This window comes from Oncorhynchus clarkii, chromosome 13, assembly GCF_045791955.1.
Source record: "Oncorhynchus clarkii lewisi isolate Uvic-CL-2024 chromosome 13, UVic_Ocla_1.0, whole genome shotgun sequence".
NCBI lineage: Eukaryota > Metazoa > Chordata > Actinopteri > Salmoniformes > Salmonidae > Oncorhynchus > Oncorhynchus clarkii.
The window spans coordinates 55,699,196-55,716,427 of NC_092159.1; the positions used below are offsets into that span (position 1 = coordinate 55,699,196).

Consider the following 17,232-nt stretch of genomic DNA (forward strand, 5'->3'; position numbering starts at 1 on the left):
TGAGCGGATAACTAAGTGAAGCAGGTCGCGACGTGAGCTATGTAACACAGGATGCACCTCCTGACAGCCGAAAAAAGGTGCCGCCAGTGGGTTGGGTTCCACTGGTGAAATCTTCTTATCTTGACTCAGTACAGCCTCAGAGGAATGGCCACTCCAAGGAGCCTGGTCCTCCCAGGGTTTCTCCATTGGGCCCGACTAATAGGGAGTTTTTGCTCCTGGCCGCCGTACACCGTCTCAAACGCGGTTAGCTCCAAGGAGTACAGTCTGGGTCAAGGGACCCATTAAAGTACAGTGTACCCCGCCTTCCATCACCGATATGGAGCGTACCGAAGGGCCCGTTAGTAGGGAAGTCTGCTGATTACGCCGAACATCGTCTCATTCAACAAAGGCTGGGTTAAAGCTAGATATGAGGAGTTGTATGGGAACTTTGAAGACCACAAGTGTGTTGCATTGTGGGGAGTAAGTAAGGCCTCCGGTCGGAAGGAAGGCGGCTGATGCGCAGCCTATATAACGTAGAAATGTCAATCTCACGCATGGCTTTCAACCTTCGTCTCTCCCGAGCCCGTACGGGAGTTATAGCGATGAGACAAGATAGTAACTACTAACAATTGGATCCCACGAAATTGGGGAGAAAAGGTGGTAAAAAAAAAAGAAATGTCAATCTCGCCGGGTTTGGCGCAAACGGATGTCAACATGAAGAAACCCAACCGGCGGAACAAGACAGACACACACACACACACTCTGGACCTCTGCGTGACCTTTAACGGGCCTGAGTACTCATGGCAGCTGGAGGCACGAGAGAATTCTTGAAACAGAGTGAAACTGTATGCCAACACTCACATAATCCTTAGGGATCGAGGGGGGAAGAGAGAGAGAGAGAGAGAGAGAGAGAGAGAGAGAGAGAGAGAGAGAGAGAGAGAGAGAGAGATAGAGAGCGCAAGCAAGGAGGAGGACCTGGACAATAGTGAGGGAGGGAGATAGACCTTGAGAGAGAAGAGGAGGAGTATCTCTGAGAACTCCTGGATCACAGCTGTGGGAAGATTAGCTCATTGAACAGATGACCCCCACTCCCCCACTAGTATCAGAGACAAGACAACAGACTTACAGAAGAAGAAGGGATGACACTGAGATGATGTCATATAGTCCAGAAGGAGATTGTGACACTTTATTGAGAAAATACAACCTGCCGTATATATACTGTAGGGAGGCAGGCAGCCTAGTGGTTAAGAGCATTGGGCCAGTAACCGATAGGTCACTGGTTGGAATCTCCAAACTAACTAGGTGAAAAATCTGTCAACAAACTTTTGAGCAAGGCACTTAACCCCAAATTGCTCCTTTAAGCCGCTTTGGATAACAGCGTCTGCCAAATGACATGGGTCATATACCATTCTGCTCAGGGTTTAACGGTCAGCTTATCATATGGACCAATAGTAAAAACCCTTATGCAAACACATTGGTGCTAGATCACAAATGGAAACCAGAGAAATAAAAACGGTTTTATCTGTACTATTATGAGTAATAGTAATGACAATATGCGTATTAGCAAAAATAAATTGTGCAATATATGAAAACAGATCAGACATTTCTCTCTGTCCTAAGTGTGGTGTCGGCGCCACATAGCACAGCTGACCCTGGCCTGTACCTCAGACCGAGCCCAACCAGGGACCCGCATTTCAGACCCTACCACAATATGAACCTCCAGGGGGGACCTGGGCCCGTATTCAGAAAGCGTCTCAGAGTAGGAGTGCTGAACTAGTATCAGGTCCCTCCTGTCCATATAATCTTATTAATTATGATCTAAAAGGCAAAACTGATCCTAGATCAGCATTATACGGACCCTGGGTGTATAGTAACAATGGATGACATAGAGACAATCTTTCCCTTCTATCTCCCTTCACCCCCGTATGAGATGTAGCAGTGGTTTGGTCTGGGGAGTGTTCTCTTTGTGTAGATCCTACCACAATATGAACGACCGGGGGGACCTGAGATTACTATCCGTAACAGTGGATGACACACACAGTAAGATAACCTTCACCCCCCCATGAGGCGTGACAGTGGTTTGGTCTGGGGTGTGTCTGTGTCTGTGTGCAGGACAGCTGTCCCCATGCTATCCTATGCTAGGACTAATCTCCTGTAAGTCCTGTGGCTCCCCTGGTCTCATTCATTAGAGCATCTCTGAATCTGACCTCCAGGATAGGCCTCTCCCACACACCCCACTGCCCCACCACCCCACCACCACAGCCCACACTGGGAAGGCCCACTGATCAGAGCCCCTAGCCCCATAGCTCAGAATAGCCTGGTCCGAGATCAGTTTGTGCTGTCTTACCAACTCCTATGGCTATTGTTGTGTGACGCCTCTTGATAATGACCATAGGAGTTGGCAATATCGCACAAATAGATCTGCGACCAGGCTATACTCACATACCAAAGCCCCTGATACCACAGCCGATCCACAATCCACAGCATTCAGGCATGTTGTACAAAAATAACTGTGTCCTTCCCTTCTGAAGTGAAACAGAAAGACAGCCCAGTCTGGAGTAGCTGATACAAGCACTATGTCAGTCTGTCATCACTGTACCACAACATGAGCAGAACATGACCACAACATCACATCAACACTGAATGATGTAAGCTTTCTTTGATACGCGGGGCTCACTTTCAATCCCGTACAATATCCATCTTGTTATTTCATACATTATTTGTATCGATACTTTTTCATATAAAAGGTGTTCAGCTCATAGATGATGTTCATAACAAGTAATGCAGCATTATAGATGCTCATAACAAGTAATACAGCATTATCAATGCTCATAGCAAGTAATAAAACATTATAGATGCTCATAACAAGTAATATAGCATTATACATGCTCATAGCAAGTAATATAGCATTATACATGCTCATAGCAAGTAATGCAGCATTATATTAGCTTATAACAGGTAAAGCATGATAGATACTCATAACTAGCAATAACACATACCTGCAGGCTTTACGTAAATGTTACAAGGTGTTACATAGATATCATACATCTTTAAAGTGGTCATATCCCCAGACTATCTTCTCCTGCTATGGTACTTTCATGTCCCAATCCTCATACATCTCTGAGCAGTGTACTGGAGTGGCTTCATGTTGCTGTGTGTCTTATTAGCACCCCCTGGTGTACTAGACAGGCAGTGTAAAAAACTCAACGCTTGATCTATTCACTCTTAACTTGATTGAGGAATTCCCATTCTAGTAATTCTATTTCTATGTCGGGGACATTGGGATATGAAATAGTGGAGAGGATGTCATTGATGTCATAAAGATAAGGGTCCCTTAAATAAACTAAAACTGCCTTAGAATGAGTGAAGCAGGCCTATAGGCTAGAGAATCATAGGGGGCTTGTGTGTGTGTGCACGCATACATTGACTAAATGCATGTATCTTAAATGCTATCATATTGAGAGGGAGGGATGGGTGGAGTAAGGCTTTTGATTGTCTATGCATTGTTAACACCATCTATGAATACCAGTTCATATCCAACATAGGGAGCAAAGTGGAAATGTTATGACATTGTGAGAAAACAGATGCTTTGATACAAATACAAACAGAGATGATACAGAAGCAATGCTATTCAGCCTCCAGTTTGTGCTTTTCCTGGTGAGTGAATCCGTGAAGTCTGAGGCGCATCGATCACACAATAAAATCACAGGAGGATCATGGGAGGAAGAGTTTTATCCATCTTTGGGCGTACGTTCCTTCTCTTACAGGGTCAAAACAAACCCCAATGTTTAAGATCAGGTCACAGTGTTCACAAACATCTCACATAGTCCATATTCCCCATACTCCTTATAGCTGGGCTGGCTAACAGCTATCATGGTGCTTTTCTACTTTCTGAATACAAAAATAAGTGCCTCCTCTCTCCAGAGCAGTCCTCAGAGGAGGTGGGAGTTAGTGGTAGAAGAGGAGGGCCATTGGATGGTTTAGGGAAAGACTGATGATGACGGGAGGATTCAGAAGAAGCTGGTAATCTTGAGTCTCTTATTCCAGTCCAGTCCAGAAGACAAGCTCTCTCTGGGTGGGATGAGGGTATAGAGAAGGGTGGAAGAAGGGAGGATTGAAGGAGGGGTAAAGGATGAGATGTCCATCATTCCATCCAGTCCATTTTGGAAGCAGGGGGGAGTGGGTGTTGGATGGCCAACGTTCAAAGAACAACATTCTATCTGCATATTCTCTTCTGTTGGATTGGGTGGTAGTGGTGGTGGGGTAACGGGTAGGAATGTTGAAGGTACGTTTCAGAAATGTCAAATTCGACAGTCTTTCTGCTTCTCTCATTGGGTGGCAGAAAAGTTCAGAAGTTGCTGAAGAGCTGGTGTTTTTTGTCCCAGTCCATCTGAGGGGCTCTCTTCTTGGCTCTCTTGGCGTGGGCCTTCTCTTTGGCCTCAGCCGCTGTGGGACTCAGGAGCAGGCCGATCTCAGCAAACGGGTCCATCAGACGGCTCGCCTCGTCCTCTCCCAGCTAGATACACAGACAGACAGACAGATCAGATCAGAGACTACTTGGTAGTTATAGTGTGGATGACAATCACACGCATGGCAGGGTTGAGGTCAATTCAATTTCAATTCAGTCAATTCAGGAAGTCAACGGGAATTCCAATTCTTCTAATTTGCTCAATGATTTGGAATTGGTCAAATGTGGGAATGGTAAAATTGGTATACCTCAGTTTACTTCCTGAATGTAATGAATTGAAATATAGAACCCTGATGTGTAATTCTGATAATATCTGTGTTAATGTGATACATGTGTTATATGAAATAACAAGAGGTTATATACTGTACACTCCAATATAGTGTCTACACACGCATGCAGACACACATATACACACACACCTTGCACGCTTTCTTGCATGTTTGTACACACTACACACACACTACACACACACTACACACACACACACACACACACACACACACACACACACACACACACACACACACACACACACACACACACGTCTCACCTGCAGGCTGTTGTCTGGACTGCTCAGGTCAGAGTGGTGTGACTGGATGGAGCAGCTGGTGAAGCTGCCGTTGATCTGAGGACTGGGGGAGCCGTTGGATATGGACGGACCGTCAAAGTCTGGGAAAGAAGGGTCAGAATTACGCTCTACGTACAGATCTAGGATCCGCTTCTCTACCCTTTCCTCCCCCCCAATCCTAACCCGAACCATTAGTGGAGGAAATGCAAAACTGATCCACCCTACGGGCAACTTCACCCAACACCCAGAATTACAGGCTCAGATTTGGAGATCAGTAATCTGATGCTGGTTTTGATGAACAACACCGTAACATTTCACTATAGATTAGGATCATCATTACTGCCTTCTCAATATGCAATATTATGCAATATTATGTAACATTATGTAATATGTAAAATGTAGATGTACAATTAGACTAGAGACTGGCGTGGTTTATAAGAGTACACTTGAAATCAATATTCTGTTTTACAGATAAACAGGGGTGTAGGCCTACCTTTAACGTGGCTGGCCAATGGGGTGACGCCCATCTTCTTAAAGTGATGGTCTGTGTCAGGGTCCACCACCAGCAGCCTGGTCTCATCTCCTCCTCTCTTTATGAAGGCCACGACCTCCGCATGACGCATGCCCTCTACGTTCACCCCATTCACCTGAAAGGAGAGAAGGGAGAGAGAGGGGAATAAAGGGTGTTATGGGTGAGTGATGTTACATGTCTCCATCTATACTGTTGTCTGTGACTCTGTGATCTGGCCTCCTCACTGTCTCAATGTTTCAATGTCTGAAAGACGTTCAAGGGTGTCTGGTTGTGAATATGGATACAGTAGGAAAGAAACAGTGAACTGTAGATCCTGCTGCTGGTTCAGACAGGAACAACTAAGTATCCAAAACAAGTTCTAAAAAAAGCACACTAGTGATGTTGGTTGGTCGGGCGTCTGTCATTACTGGTGTGCAGACTTTACACTGGTTGACTTACAGTTGATTTCTGATTCGTCCACATTGGACCAGTGCAGCAGGTCACCAGTCTCAATCCAACAACATTCTCTTTACCTGACCCAGCGTTTTAGAGAACACATTCACAACTGTCCAAAACCATGGTATAGCCTAAACTAAAATACTTATTTATTCAGACAAGGATCAACTGAATATGCAATATGCCGTTACGTGATCCAAACAGTAGAGGGTACTATGCACCAAAACGATCATTTTCCACCGGACTCAATGAAGTGTGAGGACAAAACCTGTGAGGAATCAGACACACATTTTTGCAAGATGGTGCATAGAGAGAATATTCTGCATTCCTTCCTCAATGACGTACAAACTGAACAGAATACCTTTACATTCCATACTCCATTACAACAAGGATGGAACGAGCATGTAAGCTAATGGGCTCTAACAGTAGAACATAGTTTATTTGTTTCCTTTTCAAACACTTTCTCTCTCTCTCTCTTTGGTCATAGTAAACCCTCTTTTATTGGTTCGGCAACTTGTGAATTCAGCTGGAAAAGAGTGAAGGGGGAGTGTGTGAGGGGAGCGAGAGAGTGTCTGAAAGGTAAGAAGAAGCCCTCACACCTCCACCCCAATCACTAACACATCAGCAAGTTTCTGTTGGAGAGTTTCTCCCTGTGACTTTCCACAGACTCCTGTATATTCCATTAACTCTATTCAGCGAGTACTGTAGCTTTGCACGATGCTGCCTGCCTTAACGTTGGTACACCATCAAATATTGATGCCTAGCTTCTGCTGAACCAATAGTGTGGGTTTCAGGTATCAGTGTCCTGAGGGGGATTTTGTTTTAAAATTCAGTAACGCTGCTGCTTATGAAGTGAGGGCAGTAGGAGTTGGTTGTGACACAGACTGGTCTAATACACTGTAACAGCACGGCTAGATACCAGACTGGTCTAATACACTGTAACAGCACGGCTAGGTACCAGACTGGTCTAATACACTGTAACAACACGGCAAGGTACCAGACTGGTCTAATACACTGTAACAACACGGCTAGATACCAGACTGGTCTAATACACTGTAACAACACGGCTAGATACCAGACTGGTCTAATACACTGTAACAGCACGGCTAGGTACCAGACTGGTCTAATACACTGTAACAACACGGCTAGATACCAGACTGGTCTAATACACTGTAACAAAGATACCAGACTGGTCTAATACACTGTAACAGCACGGCTAGATACCAGACTGGTCTAATACACTGTAACAGCACGGCTAGATACCAGACTGGTCTAATACACTGTAACAGCACGGCTAGATACCAGACTGGTCTAATACACTGTAACAGCACGGCTAGATACCAGACTGGTCTAATACACTGTAACAGCACGGCTAGATACCAGACTGGTCTAATACACTGTAACAGCACGGCTAGATACCAGACTGGTCTAATACACTGTAACAACACGGCTAGATACCAGACTGGTCTAATACACTGTAACAACACGGCTAGATACCAGACTGGTCTAATACACTGTAACAACACGGCAAGGTACCAGACTGGTCTAATACAATGTAACAGCACGGCTAGATACCAGACTGGTTTAATACACTGTAACAGCACGGCTAGATACCAGACTGGTCTAATACACTGTAACAGCACGGCTAGATACCAGACTGGTCTAATACACTGTAACAAAGATACCAGACTGGTCTAATACACTGTAACAACACGGCTAGATACCAGACTGGTCTAATACACTGTAACAACACGGCTAGATACCAGACTGGTCTAATACACTGTAACAACACGGCTAGATACCAGACTGGTCTAATACACTGTAACAGCACGGCTAGATACCAGACTGGTCTAATACACTGTAACAAAGATACCAGACTGGTCTAATACACTGTAACAACACGGCTAGATACCAGACTGGTCTAATACACTGTAACAACACGGCTAGATACCAGACTGGTCTAATACACTGTAACAACACGGCTAGATACCAGACTGGTCTAATACACTGTAACAGCACGGCTAGATACCAGACTGGTCTAATACACTGTAACAAAGTTACCAGACTGGTCTAATACACTGTAACAGCACAGCTAGATACCAGACTGGTCTAATACACTGTAACAGCACGGCTAGATACCAGACTGGTCTAATACACTGTAACAGCACGGCTAGATACCAGACTGGTCTAATACACTGTAACAACACGGCTAGATACCAGACTGGTCTAATACACTGTAACAGCACGGCTAGATACCAGACTGGTCTAATACACTGTAACAGCACGGCTAGATACCAGACTGGTCTAATACACTGTAACACGGCTAGATACCAGACTGGTCTAATACACTGTAACAGCACGGCTAGATACCAGACTGGTCTAATACACTGTAACAGCACGGCTAGATACCAGACTGGTCTAATACACTGTAACAACATGGCTACGTACCAGACTGGTCTAATACACTGTAACAGCATGGCTAGATACCCACCTACTCTCTCATAACTAACTGTTACATAGGAAATGTAAAAGTCTAGTGAGTGCCTGTTAAGGCTAGGGAGAGACTATGAGAAGGAGGGAAAGAGAGAGAGAAAGGGAGGAAAGAATGTGTAAAACCAAGAGAAGTTGTGTGTATTGTGTGTGTGAAAGAGAGAAAAAGAGAAAAAAGAAAGAGCATGAAAGAAAGCGAGAGTGAGAGTTAAGCAGTGATAACTGTTATGGTGCTGACCCCTTCACTATCAGAAACACATCTCTATCTATTCTTTCTCTCGCTCTCCCTCTCTGTCTATCCCTCTTGCTCTGTCTCTCTCTCTCTGTCTCTCTGTCTCTGTCCCTCTCGCCATTAGAGTAGGTGTCAGAACATAAGGCTCAGTGGAGTCATCACACACTAATTGGTAGAGAATCGTCTCATCATACCAGCCCTAGTGCATGAGGAGGAACAAGCCCCCTTTGTGTTGGGATAGGGGAGCAGGTGTTGTGTCATGTTTCATAGCAGCAGCAATCCTTCACAATCCAACAAAACAATCCAGCCCACTCAAGCTAATTAATAGGGCCCTTGTTCGTTAGGCGACTCCCACACAATACAACAGTCAGTGTAGTGCCAGTGGGCCAAAGCTGTTTTTCATTGGAATACAGTGCTGTTTGAATGCTTTACAGAGCAGTCGTTTTCAAGGTACAATCATAATCGTCAGTGTTTGCTTAGGTTGTACACCCTGGAATGTTTCCATTGGTTTACCTTTGTGTGTGTGTGTGTGTGTGTGTGTGTGTGTGTGTGTGTGTGTGTGTGTGTGTGTGTGTGTGTGTGTGTGTGTGTGTGTGTGTGTGTGTGTGTGTGTGTGAGAGAATGGGTCTTCACCTTGCTAACGAGCTGCTGACGATGGACCAAGCAGTGCACCGTGCCACACAGTTGCTTGGTCAGAGACATCCTCCATTAGCCACAGAGAATAACACACACATAATCATCCTCTAGTCAACCGCTGAGCCCACACACCTGCCTGGGGTTACCTAGACCAAACCCCTGGGGCTCTGCCTGCAGTTTCAGCAGGTACAGTGACCTAGCCACTTAGCACTAATCCAGCTAGAACGAACAGACACAGCATTAAAACCAATGACTGAGTGAAACAGGGCTTCACTGACTACAGTTTACTGACACTGACCTGTATAGGGGAAACTGCATAAGGTAAAAGTAGTCCTTAACCCCAGATCTAGGACCAGATCAGCCTACTCCTGATCCTAACCTAAATGATTATAGGCAGTGATGTAAAGTACACTAAGTGACCAAAAGTATGCGGACACCTGCTCACTGAACATCTCATTCCAAAATTATGCGCATTGATATGGAGTTGGTCCCCCCTTTGCTGCTATAACAGCCTCCACTCTTCTGGGAAGGCTTTCCACTAGATGTTGAAACATTGCTGCAATAGCAGCCTCCACTCTTCTGGGAAGGCTTTCCACTAGATGTTGGAACATTGCTGTGTGGACTTGCTTCCATTCAGCCACAAGAGCATTAGTGAGGTTGCACACTGATGTTGGCCGATTAGGCCTGGCTTCCAGTCGGCACTCCAATTCCTCCCGAGGTGTTCGGTGGGGTTGAGGTCAGGGCTCTGTACAGGCCAGTCAAGATCTTCCACACTGATCTTGACAAGCCATTTCTGTATGGACCTCGCTTTATGCACTGGGGCATTGCCATGGTGAAACAGGAAAGGGCCTTCCCCAAACTGTTGCCACAAAGTTGGAAGCCCAGAATCATCTAGAATAAGGGGCCCAGCCCAAACCATGAAAAACAGCCCCAGACCATTATTCCCCCTCCACCAAACTTTACCGTTGGCACTATGCATTGGGGCAGGTAGTGTTTTCCTGCCATCCGCCAAACCCAGATTCGTCCGTCAGACTGCCAGTTGGCGAAGCATGATTCATCACTCCAGAGAACGCGTTTCCACTGCTCCAGAGTCCAAGCTTTACACCATTCCAGCTGACGCTTAGCATTGCTCATGGTGATCTTAGGCTTGTGTGCGACTGCTCGGCCATGGAAACCCATTTTTACGAAGCTCCCGACGAACAGTTATTGTGCTGATGTTGCTTCCAGAGGAAGTTTAGAACACAGTAGTGAGTGTTGCAACCGATGATAGATGATTTTAACACACCACACACTTCAGCACTCGGCGGTCCCATTCTGTGAGCTTATGTGGCTGAGCTGTCGTTGCTCCTAGACGTTTCCACTTTACAATAACAGCACTTACAGTTGAGCGGGGCAGCTCTAGCAGGGAAGAAATTTGACGAACCGACTTGTTGGAAAGGTGGCATCCTATGATGCTGCCACGTTGAAAGTCACTGAGCTCTCAAATAAAGCCATTCTTACTGCCAATGTTTGTCTAGTGAGATTTCATGGCGGTGAGCTCGATTTTATACACCTGTCAGCAACGGGTGTGGCTAAAATAGCCAAATCCACTAATTTGAAGAGTTGTCCACATACTTTTGTATATATGGTGTAATTAAGTAAAAATACTTTAAAGTACTACTTAAGTAGTTTTTTGGTGTATCTGTACTATACTATTTATATTTTTGACAACTTTAAATTTTCCTCCCCTGTAGTCCTAAAGAAAATGATGTACCTTTTACTTAATACATTTTCCCTGACACCCAAAAGTAGTCATTACATTTTCATTGCTTAGCAGGACAGGAAAATGGTCCACGCACTTATCAAGAGAGCATCCCTGGTCATCCCTACTGCCTCTGATCTGGCGGACTCACTAAACACACGTGCTTCGTTTGTAAATTATGTCTGAGTGTTGGAGTGTGCCCCTGGTTATCCGTACAGTTAAAAACAAGAAACTTGTGCCATCTGGTTTGCTTAATATATAGAATGTGAAATGATTTATACTTTTACTTTTGATACCTAAGTATATTTGAGCAATTACATTTACTTTTGATACTTAAGTATATTTACAACAAAATCGTTTTTTAAAAACTTTAACTCAAATATTTTACTGGGTGACTTTCAGTTTTACATTAGTTATTTTATATCAAGGTATCTTTAATTTTATTCAAGTATGACAATTGGGTACTTTTTCCACCACTGATTATAGGGACCCTGAATCAGTGGGTAGGGAGTAACTTCACTTAGCGCTAATCTAGCTAACACAGACAGGGTTTCAATGACTATAGACGAACCACTCTGAGCTGAAACTGTACACCCAGACTGTGTTCATTAGAAATCCCTTTCACTCGGTCCTGTCAAAACACAGCTGATACTGTTGAGCCCCATTCATACAGGAAAGGAGAAGGCCAAGTCGTTTAACTGTTGTGTTCAGAGGAGGACACCAATACAGGTTCTTGATCTACAAATACCTTCTTGACTATGATGTGGTGGAATGTCACAGCTGGTTGCTGAATGCTGCTTTGCAGACATATTGGGGAAGGTAATGCATAGACGTAGAATGAGATTCTATTGTTATGAATTGAAGAGCACAGTAGAGACAGACAGTACTGTATTGTCTCAAGTATTTGGCCTCTCTGAGTTCTTACAGTATCTAAGCAGTGTGGAGGGGAGTCAGTGGAATGTCCTACAGTACTGCATTGAACTATACCCTGTATTAACCCAATGGAGCCCATTGTATTTACTGTCCTGTGTAGTCATCTGTCTCTGTCTCTCTCTCTCTGGGCGTGTGTATTCAGGTTCAGGGCAGGGTATCTCTGTCTCTCTCTGGGCGTGTGTATTCAGGTTCAGGGCAGGGTATCTCTGTCTCTCTCCCTGGGCGTGTGTATTCAGGTTCAGGGAAGGGTATCTCTGTCTCTCTCCCTGGGCGTGTGTATTCAGGTTCAGGGCAGGGTATCTCTGTCTCTCTCCCTGGGCGTGTGTATTCAGGTTCAGGGTATCTCTGTCTCTCTCCCTGGGCGTGTGTATCCAGGTTCAGGGCAGGGTATCTCTGTCTCTCTCCCTGGGCGTGTGTATTCAGGTTCAGGGAAGGGTATCTCTGTCTCTCTCCCTGGGCGTGTGTATTCAGGTTCAGGGAAGGGTATCTCTGTCTCTCTCCCTGGGCGTGTGTATTCAGGTTCAGGGAAGGGTATCTATGTCTCTCTCCCTGGGCCTGTGTGTATTCATGTTCAGGGAAGGGTATCTCTGTCTCTCTCCCTGGGCGTGTGTATGCAGGTTCAGGGCAGGGTATCTCTGTCTCTCTCCCTGGGCGTGTGTATGCAGGTTCAGGGCAGGGTATCTCTGTCTCTCTCCCTGGGCGTGTGTATTCCGGTTCAGGGCAGGGCATCTCTGTCTCTCTCCCTGGGCGTGTGTATGCAGGTTCAGGGCAGGGTATCTCTGTCTCTCTCCCTGGGTGTGTGTATTCAGGTTCAGGGAAGGGTATCTCTGTCTCTCTCCCTGGGCGTGTGTATTCAGGTTCAGGGCAGGGTATCTCTGTCTCTCTCCCTGGGCGTGTGTATTCAGGTTCAGGGCAGGGTATCTCTGTCTCTCTCCCTGGGACTGTGTATTCAGGTTCAGGGTATCTCTGTCTCTCTCCCTGGGTGTGTGTATTCAGGTTCAGGGAAGGGTATCTCTGTCATCTCTGTCAATTACATTTCAATTTAAGGGGCTTTATTAGGAACTGGACCTTTGTTGGAACACCATCATTTTTGTCTTACTGAGATTTACTGTCAGGGCCCAGGTCTGACAGAATCTGTGCAGAAGATCTAGGTCTCTCTGTCTCTCTCTCTGGATGTGTGTCTTTGGGTGCAGGGCAGGGACTCTTTAGTCTCTATATAAACATGATAAAACCTATTTATGGACCATAGAGCACATAGACAGGGAGTGACCTGGCCTGTTATTGTCATCTAACAGACACAGGAAGCTAGCTCCCATAGCTACAGTTCACTCTCCCTGTTTCCTGTTGCTGGACAGACAGAGGCACATCAAAGCATTGAAAGCAACTCCTCCCTCTAGTGCCAGTGTGTGTGCAGCCGTCCGTGTTACTCATACTGTATGGGCAGGACTGGAATGGTATAGCCGTGCATGTGTGTGTGAGTCTCTCTTTGACCCTGTTGGAGTCTACTGTATCCAACTGCTCTGCCTGCCATCTTACACTTTGTTTTTACTGTTTCCAGCCTTGTGTTTTCACCACAACGCTATGGTAACGTCATGGTAACGCTTGATGCAGTGTATTTTACGTCCTGTCTGACCCTGTATTTGGCCCTGCCTGACCCTGTATTTGACCCTGTCTTACCCTGTATTTGACCCTGTCTTACCCTGTATTTGGCCCTGCCTGACCCTGTATTTGACCCAGTCTTGGCCCTGTGTGGCCTTGTTAGGCCCTGATGTACTGCTATGGGGTCAGGGCTCATGGGAATGTGTCTGGGGGTCTGATTGAGAGGGTGTATGGTGAGCAGGATCAGTATGTTTCACGCGTCTCCTTCTATCCCTCTATCTCTGACCCTCTGCTATCCCTCCATCCCTTCTTTCTTCCACACATTCAGGCCTCATATGTTTCTCTCTCGTCTGTATCCTGCTTTCAGACTGATGAACAACCTCTCCCCCCTATCAGCCTGTCCTCCTTAATCTCAACTAAAACATGTGTGAGATGAGGCTGGGGTCCAGGCCGTGTTATAGCGGTGGTATCGTTAGAGGGGTTAAACCAGGCACATGTGGCCCTGCACACGCATGAAGGATGAGCATTGAGACTTCTGCCACACGAGGTCACACCTGTGTACACACACTGATAAACCCAAACATTCACAAGCAAGCACACATACATTTGCATGTACATAGGGGAGTAAAATGCCTCTTGGGGTCTCACTCTGTATCCCTTATCTCAGACACATGTTCAATCACCCCACTCCCTCTCTCTCTCTCTCTGTTCTATAAACCCCCCTAATTAGGGTGTTCCAACCTCATTTCTCAAAGCCCACCTCATTAGGGTCTCATTAGGACCAATGTAAACTAGCTGATTGGAGTCTGTCTCCTTCTCTCTCACCACTTGTCTAAAGTTTACAAACCAAGCCGCTACTGGTCCATAGTTCCGTGATTATTAAGACATCAGACTCCCTCCTCCCTCTCCCACCAATCCCCTGCACCTCTATCCTCCTCCTGGACTAGCCCCTCTTCCCAGCCTCCTCCTCACACACCTATCCTCCTCCTGGACTAGCCCTTCTTCCCAGCCTCCTCCTCACACACCTATCCTCCTCCTGGACTAGCCCTTCTTCCCAGCCTCCTCCTCACACACCTATCCTCCTCCTGGACTAGCCCCTCTTCCCAGCCTCCTCCTCACACACCTATCCTCCTCCTGGACTAGCCCCTCTTCCCAGCCTCCTCCTCACACACCTATCCTCCTCCTGGACTAGCCCTTCTTCCCAGCCTCCTCCTCACACACCTATCCTCCTCCTGGACTAGCCCCTCTTCCCACCCTCCTCCTCACACACCTATCCTCCTCCTGGACTAGCCCTTCTTCCCAGCCTCCTCCTCACACACCTATCCTCCTCCTGGACTAGCCCTTCTCCTCCTCACACACCTATCCTCCTCCTGCCTCCTCCTCACACACCTATCCTCCTCCTGGACTAGCCCTTCTTCCCAGCCTCCTCCTCACACACCTATCCTCCTCCTGGACTAGCCACTCTTCCCAGCCTCCTCCTCACACACCTATCCTCCTCACCTTCATGAAAAATAAACCCCTTCATGGAGCTCCACAGTCCCCCACACGTCTTCTTCAGTCTCTAACCACTTGCCCTCTTTCGACACCAATCCTCCCCTCCTCCACCCATCCCTCTCCTCTCCCCTCCTTCACCCATCCCCTCGCTCCTCTCCCCTCCTTCACCCATCCCCCTCTCCTCCTTCACCCATCCCCTCTCTCCTCTCCCCTCCTTCACTCATCCCATCTCTCCTCACCTCTATGAGTCTGTCCTGTGGTCTGAGCCCGGCGTGGTCGGCTGGAGACCCAGGGTCCAGGGAGCGGATGTACTGGCCCGGCCGGGACTTCTCACTGTGCAGGTTGAAGCCGTAGCCAGTCTCGGCCCGCACCAGGCGGCACAGCCTGGGGAACAGCTCCGATGGGTCCACTGGTGGCCGCACCACCTGGGCATGGGCATTAACATGGGCCAGAGCCTCCTGTAGTGAACAGAGAGAAAGATACACAATATCATCTACAGTTCAGTCATATACACTACTGAGTACTCAAAGAAGTCCTGTCAGATGTAAGTGCAGAAGGAATAAGTTTGGATCCCTCCAATAGTCTTTATTGCTTGTTTGTGGTCTCTACCAAACAAACACCACTAATGTGTTTAATTTGTTGTCCATTATCACAGGGAAATTAAATGTGTCTTCTGCTTGATCCCAACCCCTACCTATCTACTGTATATTCTGTTCAACTTGAGTCAGAGAAGCAGAACAGATTGAAGATACCCACACATATTATGTACAACAGGGTATCTCCTCCGTGACAGATCATCCTGATGTTATTACAGTAAGATGACTGTCAAAGAAATCAAATAGTTATCACACCACAGGAATGTCCATACTGTATGTAGGCCTGTATCTCCTTAACACTGCTAGCCTATCAGTGGAAAAAACACTCAACAGCTGCTCTATACTGAGTCTATAGTTGTAATGTCAATGATTTGGACTTTAAGTATAGAAAGATAATCTCCAACTCAAAGACCTTCCCCTTGTATAAAACTAACTCATCTCAACACCACATCATAACACTCACCTCAACCACAGCCACACATAACAACTGATTATCAGGAAAGTGATATGCAATCAGAGATAAAAGGGTTTCAAACAAGTTCTTCAGCTGTCCCCATAGGATAACCCTTTTTGGTTCCAGAATAACCCTTTTTGGTTCCAGGAAAAGCCTTTTTGGTTCCAGGTAGAACCCTTTTGTGTTTGATGTAGAGCCCTTGGTGGAAAGGAACCTGGAACTAAAATGGTTCTAGCTGAAGATCCCTTTTAGGTTCTAGATAGCACCTTTTTCTAAGACTGTAGACAACACTGTACATGGGAATCGGAGTAAATGTTGTGTCGAGTATCTGTGTAAAACGTCACAATGAGCATCTAGTGTCACGACTTCCGCCGTAGTCGGCTTCTCTCCTTGTTCGTTCAGCGGTCGACGTTACCGGCTTTCTAGCCATCGCCGCTCCATTTTTCATGTATCCATTTGTTTTGTCTTGTTCCCTGCACACCTGGTTTTCATTCCCCAATCAATCTACATGTATTTATTCCTCTGTTCCCCATCATGTCTTTGTGTGAGATTGTTTGTGTTACGTGTGTATTGTTGACGCGCCAGACTGGCTTGTTTTTTCCGTGTTATTTTTCATGAAAATGTTTATTGTTAAACATCATTCTTGTGACTGTTTTGCACGTTTTGCACTTTTGCCTAAATAAAGTGTGCGCCTGTTTACAAATCCCTGCTCTCTTGCACCTGACTTTGCTACCAGTACGCACACTTCTGACATCTAGGTTCATTCACCAACAATACGTGTCACTGGTGACAGAGTAATTGTTATTAATGACATGGTGTAACCTCACCTCCACTGTGGGGTGATAAGGAGTTGTTAGGGAGTGGTAAAGGGGGTGTAGGGTGTCTGGGCTGACCCCCATATGGGACCCTATCCCTCAAACACCCAATGAAGAACACATACCTGCCACACGCTATCAGTGTGTGTGTGTGGTGTGTGGTGTGTGTGTGTGTGTACTATCACACAATATCTGCATTATACATCGCCTGTCATCAGACAATACATCCAGTCCTGACAAGGTATTTTTAGCAGACAGAC

The 17,232-nt window shown here is 46.2% G+C and overlaps 1 protein-coding gene across 1 annotated transcript; it reads right to left on the minus strand.

Moving 5' to 3' along the window:
* Window positions 1-1,104: 1,104 nt before the first annotated feature.
* On the minus strand, window positions 1,105-16,587 carry LOC139423595 (Na(+)/H(+) exchange regulatory cofactor NHE-RF2). Its single transcript, XM_071175181.1, has 5 exons — window positions 16,573-16,587; window positions 15,347-15,565; window positions 5,509-5,662; window positions 4,998-5,116; window positions 1,105-4,495 (listed from the first exon to the last, which is right to left on the minus strand). Exons 1-5 carry the CDS (start codon window positions 16,585-16,587, stop codon window positions 4,328-4,330), a joined length of 675 nt encoding a protein of 224 aa, XP_071031282.1. The 3' UTR covers window positions 1,105-4,327.
* Window positions 16,588-17,232: the final 645 nt, after the last annotated feature.